At 42.8% G+C, this 14,793-nt stretch overlaps 1 protein-coding gene across 12 annotated transcripts in view; it reads right to left on the bottom strand.

The window, feature by feature from the left end:
* Window positions 1-5,007: 5,007 nt before the first annotated feature.
* The window catches only part of NTNG1 (netrin G1), a 978,539-nt gene continuing 968,753 nt past the window's right edge, over window positions 5,008-14,793 (bottom strand). For all 12 annotated transcript variants that reach the window (XM_069641887.1, XM_069641883.1, XM_069641882.1 and 9 more), the window contains one exon: window positions 5,008-6,291. In XM_069641887.1, coding sequence (XP_069497988.1) covers window positions 6,065-6,291 — 227 coding nt within the window. In that variant the 3' untranslated portion in view covers window positions 5,008-6,064. The remainder of the gene's footprint in view (window positions 6,292-14,793) is intronic.

A 14,793-nucleotide genomic window follows, 5' to 3' on the forward strand; every position in this document is an offset into this window, starting at 1 on the left:
ATACAAAGTATGCTGCCCATTACTACACACATTGCATTCTCTTCTGGCTACAAGTAAAACATGGATAAATTGGAAGTATTACCCCTCAATGTATATTTCTCTAAACATCACATCCAACCTTATGGTATGAAATGGTGCCCCAAGGGGATTACATATTTGGGCATACATATTTCCTCTTCAACAAAAGAAATTAGAAAGGAAAATATGAGTATTGTATTATCTAGAACTAAAGATCTTACTTATTCATGGCCCCGTTACACCCCGCCCACCCTCCAGCCTACCTCTGCAGGAGTCTGTCCTGATACATTCTGGTTTCACCATCACCGTCTTGTGGCCAATGCTGGATTTGACCTTTGTGAACTTCATTGATTCACAGTGCATCACCCTTTCTTAACTGTCATGCTGGACTTCCTGTGCATCTTGTACTCATGGTGGCCCTGAATCATGCTGTTCCCATCTTCATCTTGTATTCTGGCTTGCAACATTATGGGCCTCCTTACGAGTTGGGCACAAAGGGATACCGGGCACCGGTAAGGACACCGGTGCCGGTAATCCCCTTGTGCCCTATTCCGAGTTCCCTTAGCGGGTCCCTTCCTTAACGCCTGGTTTTACCAGGCATTAAAGACGGGACCCGTTAAGGGACTTTAGAGCTAATAACGGTACTGCAATTTGTGGTACCGTTATTAGCGCCTTCCCATTGAGCCCTATGGGGGCTCAAATGGGAATGGGGAATGGCTTTTTCAATGGGGACTTACTTGTCCCGCAAAGGTCGGAATAGACCGGTAAGTCCCCATTGAACGAGGGCGGACTCGGTACCGGTATTGGAGGTAGTCATGGCGCTAATAGCGCCATGATTACCTCCAAACTCGGAATGAGGCCCTATGTGTTACTACTGACTTCTGCAATTGTATTTGCTCTCCCCTCTTGCTTCTCCAATATTTTTGACTGCTTACTCTCTGTTCTCTCATACTCTCCCTTTCTCCCTTTTCCTATCTCCTCCCCTTACTTTCTTCTATGCACTTACTCTATCAGAATTGCTCCTGGACCTATTATGATAGCAACCTCGTCTGTCTCCTCCCCCCTCCCCTTACTTGTTCTTCCCCCTCCAGCACTATCTGACATATCATCATGCCTAGTACGATAGTCACTTGTTTTGTTCCTCCCCTCCCATTCTGCACCCCTCTCCCTCACCTTTTGTTGTTCTCAGGCTCTACCAGAAATATCATCAGGCCCAGTTTGGTAGTCGCCTGTTTATTTCCATTTCATTCCCACTCTCCTACTCCCTTCCTTATATATGTCTTAGCTCTTGCACTATCTAAAATGTCATCAGGCCGAGTATGATAGTTAATTTCACATCCTTACTGTTCATGGCCTGTAAGAATGTCATTGGGCCTCATTCCGAGGTGGGTGCAAAGGGATACCAGGCACCGTTAAGGACATTGGTGCCGGTTATCTCTTTGCGCCCTATTTTGAGGTCCCTTAACGGGTCCTGCAATGGGTGCCTGGCTTTACCAGGCGCCCTTAGCAGGAGCCGCTAAGGGACAAGAGAGCTAATAACAGTACCGCAAATTGCGGTACCGTTATTAGCTACTTCCCCATTCCCTTTGAGCCCTATGGGGGCTGAAATGAGACTGGGGAATGTTTTTTTCAATGGGGATTTACCGGTCCCTCCAGGGTCGGAATGGACCGGTAAGTCCCCATTGAACCAGGTCAGACCCGGACCCGGTATGGGAGGTAGTCATGGCGCAAATAGCGCCATGACTACCTCCATACTCGGAATCAGCCCATTGTGTTTTCCCTTGTACCCTCCGTTGCCTTGAAGCGCTTTGAAACACATTGGGGGTCATTCCGACCCTGGCGGTAAGGGGTTAATGGCACCGGTAAAGGTGCTGGTGCCGTCAACTCCTTACCGCCCTATTACGAGGTCTCCTCGCGGGACCCGGTAGGGATGCCTGGTAAAACCAGGTGTTCTTAGCGGGTCCCGCAAGGACACCAGCATGCTAACAACGAGCCTCTTGTGAACGGGCCCGTTGTTAGCATGCTCCCCATTCTCATTGAGCCCTATGGGGCTCGAATGGGAATGGGGAGGTACCGGGTCTGGGTTCCTTGAATGAGGAATTACCAGGTCCTCCAAGGTCGGAATGGCCCGGTAATTCCTCATTCAAGGAACCCGGACCTGGTACACGGTAAGGGGGTAGCCATGCCGCTAATAGTGGCATGGTTACCCCCTACCTCGTAATGGCCCCCATTGTGGATTGGCACAATATTAATAAACTATCATATCATATCACATCATTTGTCCTGGTGGAGTCGTTTTGAGACCATCGAAAAGATGATATCTCTGATTGTCTTGTACACCCTGTATACGCTCCGGTAACACTTCCTTCAAAAATGAATAGATCAATTGATTCCTGTCTGGCATCATTTTTATGGTGTGATAAAAAACTAAGAATCTCACTGGGTAAACTTAAGAGATCCACTCAGAACGTGGGTGTAGGTTTCCCAGATTTGAGAAAATACCACTCTGCTTTTGTTTTAAGACAAGCGTAAATGTGGTTTACACCTGCTAAACACAAAAATGCACTGACTTGATTGCATCTAGAGAATAATATGTTTTTCCTTTATTACTTACAGATTGTCATATATTTATGAGGAGAAACAGATTGATTAGATGTACAAATGTTATTATCTCCACCAAGTATATTAGAATGTACTTATACACTGCATGTTCACTCCAATTTGGCTTGCAAATCATTGGATTAATGACTTGATATGCGGAAATGGCAAAATGGTCTTCCGGAAAGCTTGGCTCAACAAAGGTATTAAATATGTGCATCAATTATTTATTTAGGCAATACCACTTACCTTTAATGAATTCAGAATGAAATGCTCTACTCCAGTATCATTTTGTCATCAATATTCTATCTTGAATAATGTTTTGATGGATAACCTTAACACCTTACTGTCAAGCACATCCTCCCTCAGTGAAGAAAGACTATATGCATAATCTTCGTTTTACTGCCTCAATGTTCTACAACAATCTTTCTGTGAGACATGCCTTCGATCTTAAGTGTGGCTCACAGTCAGTTTGGCAACAGGATTGTTCTTTACCCAAGGAAGAAAACCATTGGCCTCTTGTTTGGAAGAAAATCTCTTTGATGATCTCATCTGCCAACTTGACTCAAACACTATGGCCCTCATTACGAGTCTGCCGGTAACCTGCGGGTTAACAGCAGACTCACATTACTGTTTCCGCCACCCCATATCCCGGTAATGCCAGGAATATTATGGGCTGCTGAGGAACGGTAAGTTCCCATTCCTGTGGAGTCCCATAAAACTCTACGGGAATGAGAACACTGAAGCAACAGCACCGTTAGTAACAATGCCAGTGCTTCAGTGAAATATATGCCAGTAGGGGCTTGAAATATCGGTCAGGCCTGTTGGTAGTTCACTGCCCCTACCGACAGCCTTGTAGTTTACCGGTCCGCAAAACCTGCCACTAACCGTTGTTACCAGCAGTTCTTTCTGGGCTGGCAAAGTTAAAATGAGTGCCTATATTTCTTTAATCACCATGCTCTTCAAATGTAAGATTGTTCAAAATAACAAATGCTAGATTTGTGCTGATGTTGAAGGCTCTTTCAAACATATGTTTATGGAGTGCAAATTTCTTTCAAAGATTTAGGAAAATGTTTGCAGCATTCTGAAACTCATTTTCAAAATACAAGATCATGTACCTTTAAATGTCCTCTATTTGGGTAATACTCGTCATCTGTTTGATCTTTTTATCTTAGTGGCTATCCAAACTATTGCTGTCGATTGGAAAAATCTTGATCATATCTATCATACATTTTGGTGGAACTCTATATGTAATATTCACAGATTAGAAGGATGTATTGCCACTTCCCCTGTCTACAACGCAAACATGTATTGAAGAGAACATTCTTTCTTGACTTCCTTTCTACTGATGTCTTTTCTGCCTAAATATTAGTGTCTTTATATCATATTATCCTGTTTTCTCCCCTCCCCCTACTTTTGTTTCGGTCTGTTTTTGTTTGTGTTTTATGTCTCGCATCTATCTAAAATTGAATATGCCTATTACGGTATATACACATAAGCCACGTTTCTTCTTGCAGTCCTATGACATTATGTGTGTATACTTAATATTTTGTGACACATGACTGTTATTCATTATTAATGTTATACAGCTATAAGTAACTATTCTTAATAAAATGCAATCAAACACAAAAAGTCTTCGTTATGATATAAAAGAGACTGGAAACAAAAAACAAAGAAATGTGTCATGTGATAGCAGGGTATGGACCATCATGCTGGTTCAATCTATCCATTCTTCTGTTGGCATAAAGACTCTGCAAGGCCTACAAATACACTCTTACTTTCTCTGTATTGGTACCCCCCCTGTCTGTCCAAGGCCTTTTCAACTATGCACATGCATATATGTAATATTTCAGCATATCGTTCGGAACACTAAACTCTACTGCAATGGATGTTTGATATGTTGTTGCATACATACTGTCAATCTAATATGTCCTTATGCATTTAAATGTAAAGATGACGCAAGTAGCATCAAATACCTTTCTCATAATGGCCAGAAAATATGGATCCATGGAAATTCATTATCTGAACATTTGCAAAAAATATGAATTGTGTTCATATTGAAAAGCTGTAAAATGGCATTTTCTATTTGGTAGTTGTACACTCGAGCCCCTACAGCAGGGCTCCACAAGGTTTAGCTCGCCATATGTTTTGGATGATGACTCCTGTGAGCTCTCAACATGTATTATTATGCTGGCTGAGGCAGGTAGGAGGCTAATAAGAATTACTTTATGTGATAGGAAAGGCCTTGAACTGTTGTGTAGAGGAGGGATTACAGAGTGTTCTTAAATGTAATCACAGCAGAGTCCACCCCGCATTTCATCTATAAGCATTTCTTCATGTTCTTGACCCAACGAAACCTGAACACAAAGAATGTACAAGGGAGATGTGAAATAAATTATTCTTTGCTTTTAATTGTTATAACAAAGTGCAGTACATGTTCCTGAAACTCTTTACGCAGGAAATTGTATTCGTTTAAATCGTCCAGTGTTAAAGCAACAAGAAAACACTTAGAATGTCCTTTGGTGGAGTCTTATTACACTTGATATATATGTAAACCGATATTCTTTGATGCCAGCAAGCCCCCGTACAGAGAAGTCTCTGCACAATTGAACAAAAATAAAGTAAATGGCAAAAGTAAAAGGTAACTCTCTTCCCATCAGATTCGAATTAAATACAATAACGGATTGTCTGTTAACACAAATTAGCAATAATACAAAAAAATCTACATCTGAACAGTATTTCAAGAAAAATAACTTCATTTGAATACAAAAGGATAAATACACTATTTGTTTCTATAGCCACTCTTGTACGGTAACAGCAGCATGGCATTGACCGAGTGCTGCGTGGATATACAAGGATATGACTGGCTTGACTCGTTTTCGGGGTGGGGGGCTGTTACACAGGTGCAGCACTAACATCAGACAGAGAGATCGTCCAACCAACAGAGAGGTACAGAGCAACGTTCACTAAAGCACAGGTTGAAAGGGGCTCGGGGCTGAAGCAGGCCAATATGGCAGCTTTCACAGATTTCCTTATACCCACAATGCACTCACAGCAAAGAATGCCTCTATTTGGTTGGTCCACGTACTGGGCAGAGGTACAGTAGCGCACCACATCAGAGTAAATGTTCGTGTACTTTTTTCTCCCGATTTTGCTTTGTTCGGGGCTGTCGAAGCCTTTCATTCCAGTTTAAGCTCCTGCAGCTGGCGTTGCCATTTGAAGTAATATAAGCAGCAGCTGCCGACTTGCCTTGAGCCACAAATTAACAGTCTTGACTCGTGACGCAGTCTACAATTTGATAAATATGGCTTAGTTCAGTCAGGCCTTCCATTCGTTTATTTATTTCTTTTTCATTTTTTGTTTAGTAGCAAATGCTTGCGTTCATTTGTTGTCCAGGTGGCACATGCCCGTAAGCAGTCTGAACTCGATGCCAGCCATTGCGCAGAGTTTAGAAGGCGGTGAGCAAAAGCGCCCCAAGTAGCGCAGTCAGCGCGAGTCCCTGGCTCCTTGACACTGCCCCCTGGCCGTTTCTCGTGCCACACCCGCCGGACTCCTTCTCACACTTTAACTTCTCACACAGAATGCCGGTGTAGGGTGCAGCGCATTCGCACCTCATGTTCCTGTGGCATATTCCTCCATTTTGGCACCTCTGCAATTCGTTGTCGCATACATTTGCTGAAGAATTAAACAAAAGAAACAAAGACAGTATTATGAACAGGCATACCTTTCAACTTCAAAATACATACAATATTGATTTCAGTTTCAGAGAAAAGAACACAGTGAACGTGATACCCGGTTCCACCCATTTGCCGTTTCATTCTTTTTATAATAATAGCTATTATTGAAAAGATTGGTTACATTGTCTAGGAGGGGATTATTGACTCTGACTGCATGCCACAACGTGACTTGACCTCTGCAGTCCTGCATTCCTGCCTGTTTACTTAATTGTAAATCGCTAGGGTCCCTTCATTTAAAGAGGTATTCCCCTTTTAACCAACTCAACGCAGCAATGACAGTGACAATTGACAGGTACATGATGAACATAGTCTAATAAAATATATCATTCAGAAGGTTTGCTTTCAGTGTGGCCGAGTACTGTGTTGTTAACGACGCAAATTAAAACTTCGCAAAGAGGTCGAGCTACATCATAACATCTGGTGTACCAGTCAAAATTATGAAGTAATCTAAAATCACGTCACACACATACAGGGGTGGACTGGCCTGTAGGGAACTCTGGAGATTTCTCGTTAGCTTCTGCACCCTGGGCATCTTTTGTGAGGTCTTTCCAAATGTTACCATAAGAAAAGCGTTGGTCTTGCTGAAAATGTGTAGTATGGGGCCACTTTGAACATTATTTCCAGGGCCTGTTTTGGTTCCCAGTCCACCCCTGCACAAAATTGGCCCTTTCTTGGGTTGAAGATAAGGAGCAGTGCCATTTCGAATTCCTAAAGACCGTCACAGTGGCAGGCATTCATGTGGCATCGGATTTGTTACAAGTGTGGACTGGCCTACAGGTACCTCTGGAGATTTCCCGGTGGGCCTCTGCACCTTGGGCCTCTTTTGGCTGGGGTGAACTGAAGAAATTGTTACATAGCTTCCAGTACATGTTAATATGGCACCACTTTGAAAAACATTTCCAGGGCCACTTTTGATTCCCACTCCAGCCCCTTTACCAGTCGTATATAGACAACTCAGTAGGAGAAGCAGGGATATCTGGTTTAACGCAAAAGTGAATGGAGGACCCCACTTTTGGCTAAGCCTGGAGGCATAGACCCACACACTACCCAGAGCCACTGCAGTCTAGAATATGCTATTGTTCCTCTATTCGGTCAATGCAGTCCCCCGAAAGCCGCCCTTGTGTGTGTTGCTAGCACTTTCCCCAGAGTAGCACCATATTAGGGGTGACTGGCTTCCCACTCAGACATTGCCATTGTTGGCATAAGTCCCTCTATGCATACGATGTCCTTTCCAGGGGTCAAGTCCTAAAAATTAAAGTGGGGGGACTCATCAACGAATGCAATGTCGCCAGAAATTAGCATATCCAGGTAAAATATGCACATTTCATTCAACTGTATTTGCATAACCAAGCAAATTGTGCAGGACGCATGGCATTTTCCTATTATAAAATCAACACACACACAAAACCAAGAGAGGATATTTTCTCCTAATAGTGTTTTTGAAAACGTTAAAAGGTGTGCATGTTTTAAACTCCAAGAACCAATACAAATGTTTTCCCTGGGATTTGCAGTACCAAAATTGGACATTTCAATTTTAGTTATTTGGTTTTTTTCTTCTTCAGGTTATATAGTGCAGTAGTTAAGTGTCTGGACTACAAATCTGACGACTGTGGTTTGATTCATAAATTCAAAGAGGACATTCAAGTTTCTCATTTTAGCTGAGGGTGTCTGATCCACCCTCTGAATGAGCCCTGGTCGTATCATCGACAGTAGTTTTTTCGACGGGTGATTTGCCAAAACATTATTGCCGAAAAAAATCACATTGCCATTTTTTGGGGAGTTGGGAAAGGGGATATAAAGGGTTGGGGGTGTCGGGAACAGTAACACATGCGCAAGATAGGGGTTTGGGAAGGGGACCCAAAAATAAAATAATAAATATTTCGATGAGTTTTTTTGGCAATTCTTTTTCGGAAAAACACCCCTTTTGAAAAAACTTTCATCGAAGATATGACATAAAACCACTCTATGCGCGTTGTAATTTCGAGGAGATCTGGCGCAGATAGCAAGAGCACGAGAACATCCCTGCACTTGCACGATCTGAAGGGCACACGGTCTAGTAAGGTCGTTTATTTTGTCCTCCCTCTGTCTTCCCTACCTTGTCTTGTCAGACCTAGAAACACTTATGTACAGGCACGTTATAAATGACTCAATCTATCATGTCATATCATATCCCATCCTCAAAGAGTATAATCTGCACTTAATTCTGTAATAACGATCCTGTTTTGTGGCACTTCTGGATGGCCTCTCATTCTACAGCGACAGCTGTGAAATCCTTTTGACACGTTCATGGTCAACATCCAATAGAGCTCCTACTAAGTAACAGGCCAGATCCTGCCGAGCTGGGATGTTTTGATCAGCTTTTTAAAAGAAAAACCTATAAAGAGCACAAGGAATGGAAGTTTTGATAAATATGTAGACGCTGCAATAGGAAAGGCTGTTTTCAGAGTGCCACGACAATGCTTCAATTTGATTCCTAATAAGTTGATAACACGTAGATAATGTGAATTCTTTGAACATGCAAAGAGCACAGTAACTCTGCTTTTAGATAAGGAAGAGTTGATCAGATTCTTACATTTCAAAGTTATGGTAAAAACATCTAAGCCATTTTACAAAATTATATTAAACTGAAATTATTTTTTAAACAACACAGCGATGTTCCTAAGTACCAAGGACGAGAACGCTCGTCCTTTTTGCAAAGACGTGCATAATAGCCTGGCACTTAAGGGGTTAACGGTTTTTATAGAGCATGACACATTTCTGCACCTAACACTTTTTAAATAGTCATGTGTTTGTAACTATAAAGCTGCAGCACAAGACGCCATCTAGTCCCAACACATAGACACCATGGAATAAGTCTCTTTCTCAAGCCAAAGCAAATAAACCCTAAGGATAAACTAGAGCACATCCCATGAATGCCAAGGGGAACCATACAAGCCCCACGTGCAAGGCTTCTATGTAATTCCATCCCCCGTTTTTTTTGGTGCCATTTTTTGCTACTGATGTTTTGCCGCAAAAACCCATCACGTTTTGTTTTTGTGGGGGGGGGGTTACCCCCCAAACTCCCCTTCCCACCTATTTACAATCTAGTCCCCACACCCGCCTACACCTTATATCCCTTTACCCACGGCCCCCATATGTTTTGATGGGTATTTCGAGTTGAAAATGGGCAGCATAAAATGCAGCAAAAACAAAACGGGCGATGAATGGACGTCGTACCCTTGCAAGCACTCTCCTGTGATTCTGTTAGTGGTATTTAGTGGTATAACAGGCTTGCCAGGCACGTGTCCAGAAAGCAAGCAAAAACCCATAGGGAAAGATAAAGCAAATCCCATGCATAACATACAGGCCCCACTCGCAAAGACTCTCCTGCACATCCATTGCAGTAATGTGACAGTAACAGGCCTGACAGACAGCATGAGGAACCATAGAAGCCTCACTAAGGACTCGCCTGCGCTTCTGCTTGAGTGGTACAACAGGCCTGACAGACGGGTGCCAAGAAACAAAGCAAACCTCCTAGGAAAAGCTAGAGCAAATCCAATGTATACCGTGGACAACCATACAAGCCTCAATTGCTAGGACTCTCCTGCGCTTCTGTTAAGAGCAGCACAGCAGGCCTGACAAGACAGGTGTCCAAAAACAAAACAAAAACCCATAGAGAAAGCTAAGGTAAATCCCATGCCTATGTTATGTTATGTTAAGGAAATCTGTAAAGCGCAACATACACCAGCAAGGGCATCTGGGCGCTAGGCAGAGAAAGTGAAAACAGCTACAACAGGAACACAGCAGATTCAGAAGAGAAAAGGAGAGGTTTTAGCCTGTGTGTGAAGTTGAGATGATCTTCTACTAAGCGTAAAGGAAGAGGAAGAGAATTCCACAACCGAGCTGCACAGACCGAAAAGGAACGACCACCGACATGTGAGCGCCAGACACGAGGATCAAAAATGCAGAGTGTAGAAGCAGATCGCAGGGAGTGCAAGGGAACATACTAGGCAAATTGTGCCTGCAGACAGGCTAGACCACACTTATAAAAAGCCTGATGAACAATGCACAGGGCCTTAAAATTAACCCTACTAATAATCGGAAGCCAGTGAAGAGAGTCGAGAGCAGTGGCTGAAGAGGGCAGAGGAGCCATTCAAAGCCAGGTGGGCCGCAGAGTTCTGAAGCATCTGAAGACAGTGCAACAAATAGTGAGTTGGATTAAATAACGAGAGTTACAATAATCAAAAGAACCAGAGATAAGAGAGGAGACGACAATTGGGTATAGAGAGGGAGGGAGAAAAGGACGGACCTTACGCAGGACACAAAGCTTGAAATGAACAGTTTGACAAATGGCACTCAACTGAGGGAGAAGAGAGAGTGAAGATCATCATTTAACATCTAGGTTTTTTACAGCAAGCGAAGGGCAAAGGAGGGGCCCAACCTCGGGAGACCAGAATGCACTGTACCACAGAGAGGCATTGAGATGAGCGCCGACTAATAGAACCTCCTTTTTGTCCCCATTGAGGCCAAGCCAATTGAAGGCCATCCAGGCATGAATGGCTGACAAACAAGAGCGGCACCGAGTGGCTGTATCAGAACGAGCAAGGATCAGCCACATCAGAATCTGGGTGTCATCAGCATAAGAATATCAGCTAAAGCCAAACGAGTGAATAAGAGAAATAAGATGATGGATATAGACGTTAAAGAGAAGGGGGATAGCGCAGAGCCCTGAGGAAACCCGCAAAAGATGGAAAGAGCAGATGACATGAAAGGGGACAGAAAGAGAGATTGGCATCGATCAGTGGGAAAAGAAGTAAACCATTCCAGAACTTTGCCAGAGATACCCAGATGAGAGAGCCTGTGCATCAGGATGGCGTGGTCTATGGTGTAGAACGCAGCAGTGAGATCCAAGAGGAGCAAAGCATACCCTTGGCAACCATGCAAGCCTCACTTGCAAGGACTCTCCTGCGCTTCTGTTGCAGTAATATAACCGGCCTGACAGACAGGTGTCCAGAAACAAAGCAAAAATCCCTAGGGTAAGGTCATGCAAATCCTATGCATACCATGGGGGACCATACAAGCCTCACTAAGGACTCGCCTTCGCTTCTGTTTTAGTGGTACAACAGGGCTGACAAACGGGTTCCAAGAAACAAAGCAAACCCCCCTACGGTAAGCTAAAGCAATTCCATGCTTACCCTGGGCAACCATACAACCCTCAAGGGCTCTTCTGTACTTCTGTTAAGAGCAGCACAGCAGGCCTGACAGACAGGTGTCCAGAAAAAAAAAACCCATAGAGAAAGCAACAGCAAATCCCATGCATACCACAGGCAACCATGCAAGCCCCACTTGCAAGAATACCCATGTGCTTCTGTTTGTGCAAATGTATCACCCGTACGGTGAGTATGCACGTTTCCATGTTTGAGTCCTGTAAGAGGGCGGGATAATGCTGTTTCAAATGCCAACACTGCAGGCACTGGCATGATTTGCTAAATTCCCTTGGTCTTAAGCCAACTATTCCAGTAGAATGTTCATGCCACAACGTACTTTTAGGATGTGTCCCACAGAATATTTCTAGCAAAAACACCAACATTAGAAATGCCAACACTTGCGTTAGAGGAAATGTCGCAGCTTATGTGACAAGACGACATGTATATATACTGTTTTTGCAAACATTAAGGGCCACACTAGCCAGAGACCATTTTCTCAGCAAATGATTTCCTACTGGGGAATGCAAGGCGCAGGGTCACCGTGCCTGATACAGGGTTCTGGAGATTTAATTCAACTTTATGCTCCAAGGTTTCAGATGATGTCCATCCAGGTCTATGCTTTAGCTGGGGAGCGGCTTGGGGTTTTTGTTTGAAGGAAGTTCCAACACTGATGAACGGGATCACTCTCTGTATGATCCCAAACCAATGGAGAATCACCTTTGCTTGCTGTTTAAGATGTTTCTTAACAAGTGTTGGGAATGTGTTTTTGAATTCATTTTTCTTTAGCATTCAGATTCACAACACACGCTTAATTCAAAATCATGTCTACCTGAGGTCTGATGATATGCTCTGGGCATCATTTTCAATGTGTCGGTATGAGTCCATCATACAAATATTTGGTCACTCTCAATATGCTATCAGTGAGTGGGCCTATATGAAGCTGTAGTAATCATCAGTTCTGTCATATGCTACTCTGACACTGATAAGATTCAGTTCCCTGACGTGGACATTTAGGGACTGCTCCTACAGTGTTTAACATCCGTGCTCTTAAACTTAATTAAGACATGCTTGGGAGAGGGTCCCCAGTTGAACCAAAGCACATAGGGTGTTTATCAAGCCAGTAACATTGTAAGACACTGCATTCTTAATTGAGATTCATTGTCAGGCATGAACCTAAAATATCTTTTTGGGTTGGATATGATGCCATCTGCATGGACTGATCTTTGAGCTCGAGCCATAATTTAACGGCTGACATTGATGATCATAATACATTCAAGAACAGCTCATGCAATTGATAATGAGGTCTTTTGCACACCCTTTTCTAAGATCTGGACTCTATGTCACATGATCGGTAGCACACTAATAGCACATTCTTCTGATATCACAATGTAATTTCACGAAGCTAACAAGTGTTTCTTAAGAGGAGGGGGGGAAGATTCAATGTATCTCCATCTTTGTGGGCAGAGGTGAAAGGAAGAATGGAATCTGGAGAAAAGAGTGGGCGATAAAACATTGATTGTCTCATTCTCAGGGTAGTTAGATATTAGGCAGTCTGCAAGCCTGCAATATCGGAAGGCAAAGGGATCATCAGTTTCACACACCTGCCGTGATGTCCAGAGTAATGAAGGGAAGAAGGGTTCAGTGTCAATAGCAAGGTAATAGAAGGGAAAGAGAAATCACTGGATCATTTCAGAGGGATGGGTTGTGTTATGTTATGTTATGTTATTGGGGCTTACATACTGCGGCTTCAAGCATTTGCATTTTCTCTAGGCGTTTTGGGTCTTGCAAGCAAAGGCGTTTCTTGGTTTATGGGGTAGCAGGAGTAAGTAATGCTGATAGTTAGCATTTTTGGATCAGTACGTGATATTACAGCATTTATATGTTCATATGCAAAATGATATTGGACACAATCCTTTTATCCCTAGGTCCACTGCACTCAGTGTCATCCTTTAATGATTATCACAAGCTAGAAATCATCAATAATCCATTATCATCTCCATAAAAGACAATATGGGTATCGCCAAGACAACGCGTTTTTCCAGAAATGGCATTTTAATACACACATATTTCTGCACTCTCTGTATCCTGATTTTTGTGTTAATATCTATCTTAATTTCTATGTATTGTTCTACCCTATTCCTTGGTCTTATATTTCTTCTGAAAATAACAACCATCACGAGTCCGGATCGTTAATGATGCTGGGGTTGTGCTACATGACAATATCTGAATACACGCCCAAGACTGAGAGTGCGGCTATATATGAATCAATGCATACAATTGCAGTCAACTGAGGATATCTTAACCCATTGCGGCCAGATGAAAGTTTGGTGCACTTGTGCTCTAGCACCTTGAAACATATTTTGTGCTAGATGGAATTACCAATAACTATCTCGGACCAAAATAACTGGACAGACTAAAAGAATATGGCAAAGTACTACTTTATTATCAGCATGGAATAAATTAGGGCAATCTGGCGGAAACAAGCTGTAGTCCACACTCAAACCAAAACTTGACTATACAAAGGTTTTATACCTCAATGAACGTCAGCTACAATGTCATCCTACGTGGCAAACTGTAAAACCTATTGAAGGGAGGGATTGGTTAAGGGAACATACATACATATTTTATGTGTAAGTGACACCATTGGCTGCCCCTTACCTGTTAGGCATGCCTCAATCCACCTCTAAAAACATATAATACTGATTATAGCAGAAAAATGGCAGCGGTTGGTCTTTGCAACATTGTATAGCATGTTTCTACATAGACGCTCTGAATGATTGGCATGCTTTCGCAACCTTGGTCATTCGGCTCCTTAGCAGCACGTAAGCGAAAACGAAACCCAAGTGCTGAGAGTAAAGACAGACTACTCCCCACTTTCCCAATTAGTCTATCATATCTCATTGGTCTGACCCTAAGCCAAGCCTTCTCCTTTACAGTTGACACTGCAGCATGTTCTTTATTCTGGGACTTTTAAGGGAGTGTAGGCACACCATTATATTTCTATGATGCTTAATGAATAGCCCTTGTTTTCAACTTCTGAATCACATGTGAAGTGAACAAGAATGTGTCTATCTCAACCTTCTATTTACTGATATTTGATTAAATTGTACTGGGTGTCAATTCTCCTCTCGGCCACAAGGACTTACTCACTACACCTTGCATAGGCTTTCCACACTTTTAATTGTCCAATACTTGGCTCTTGCAGATGTTTTCCTCTTTGCTTAATCTAAGAGAAATAAGTCTTACGTAAATGG

This window comes from Ambystoma mexicanum, chromosome 1q (genome assembly GCF_040938575.1).
Source record: "Ambystoma mexicanum isolate Mex_15411 chromosome 1q, UKY_AmexF1_1, whole genome shotgun sequence".
Lineage (NCBI taxonomy): Eukaryota > Metazoa > Chordata > Amphibia > Caudata > Ambystomatidae > Ambystoma > Ambystoma mexicanum.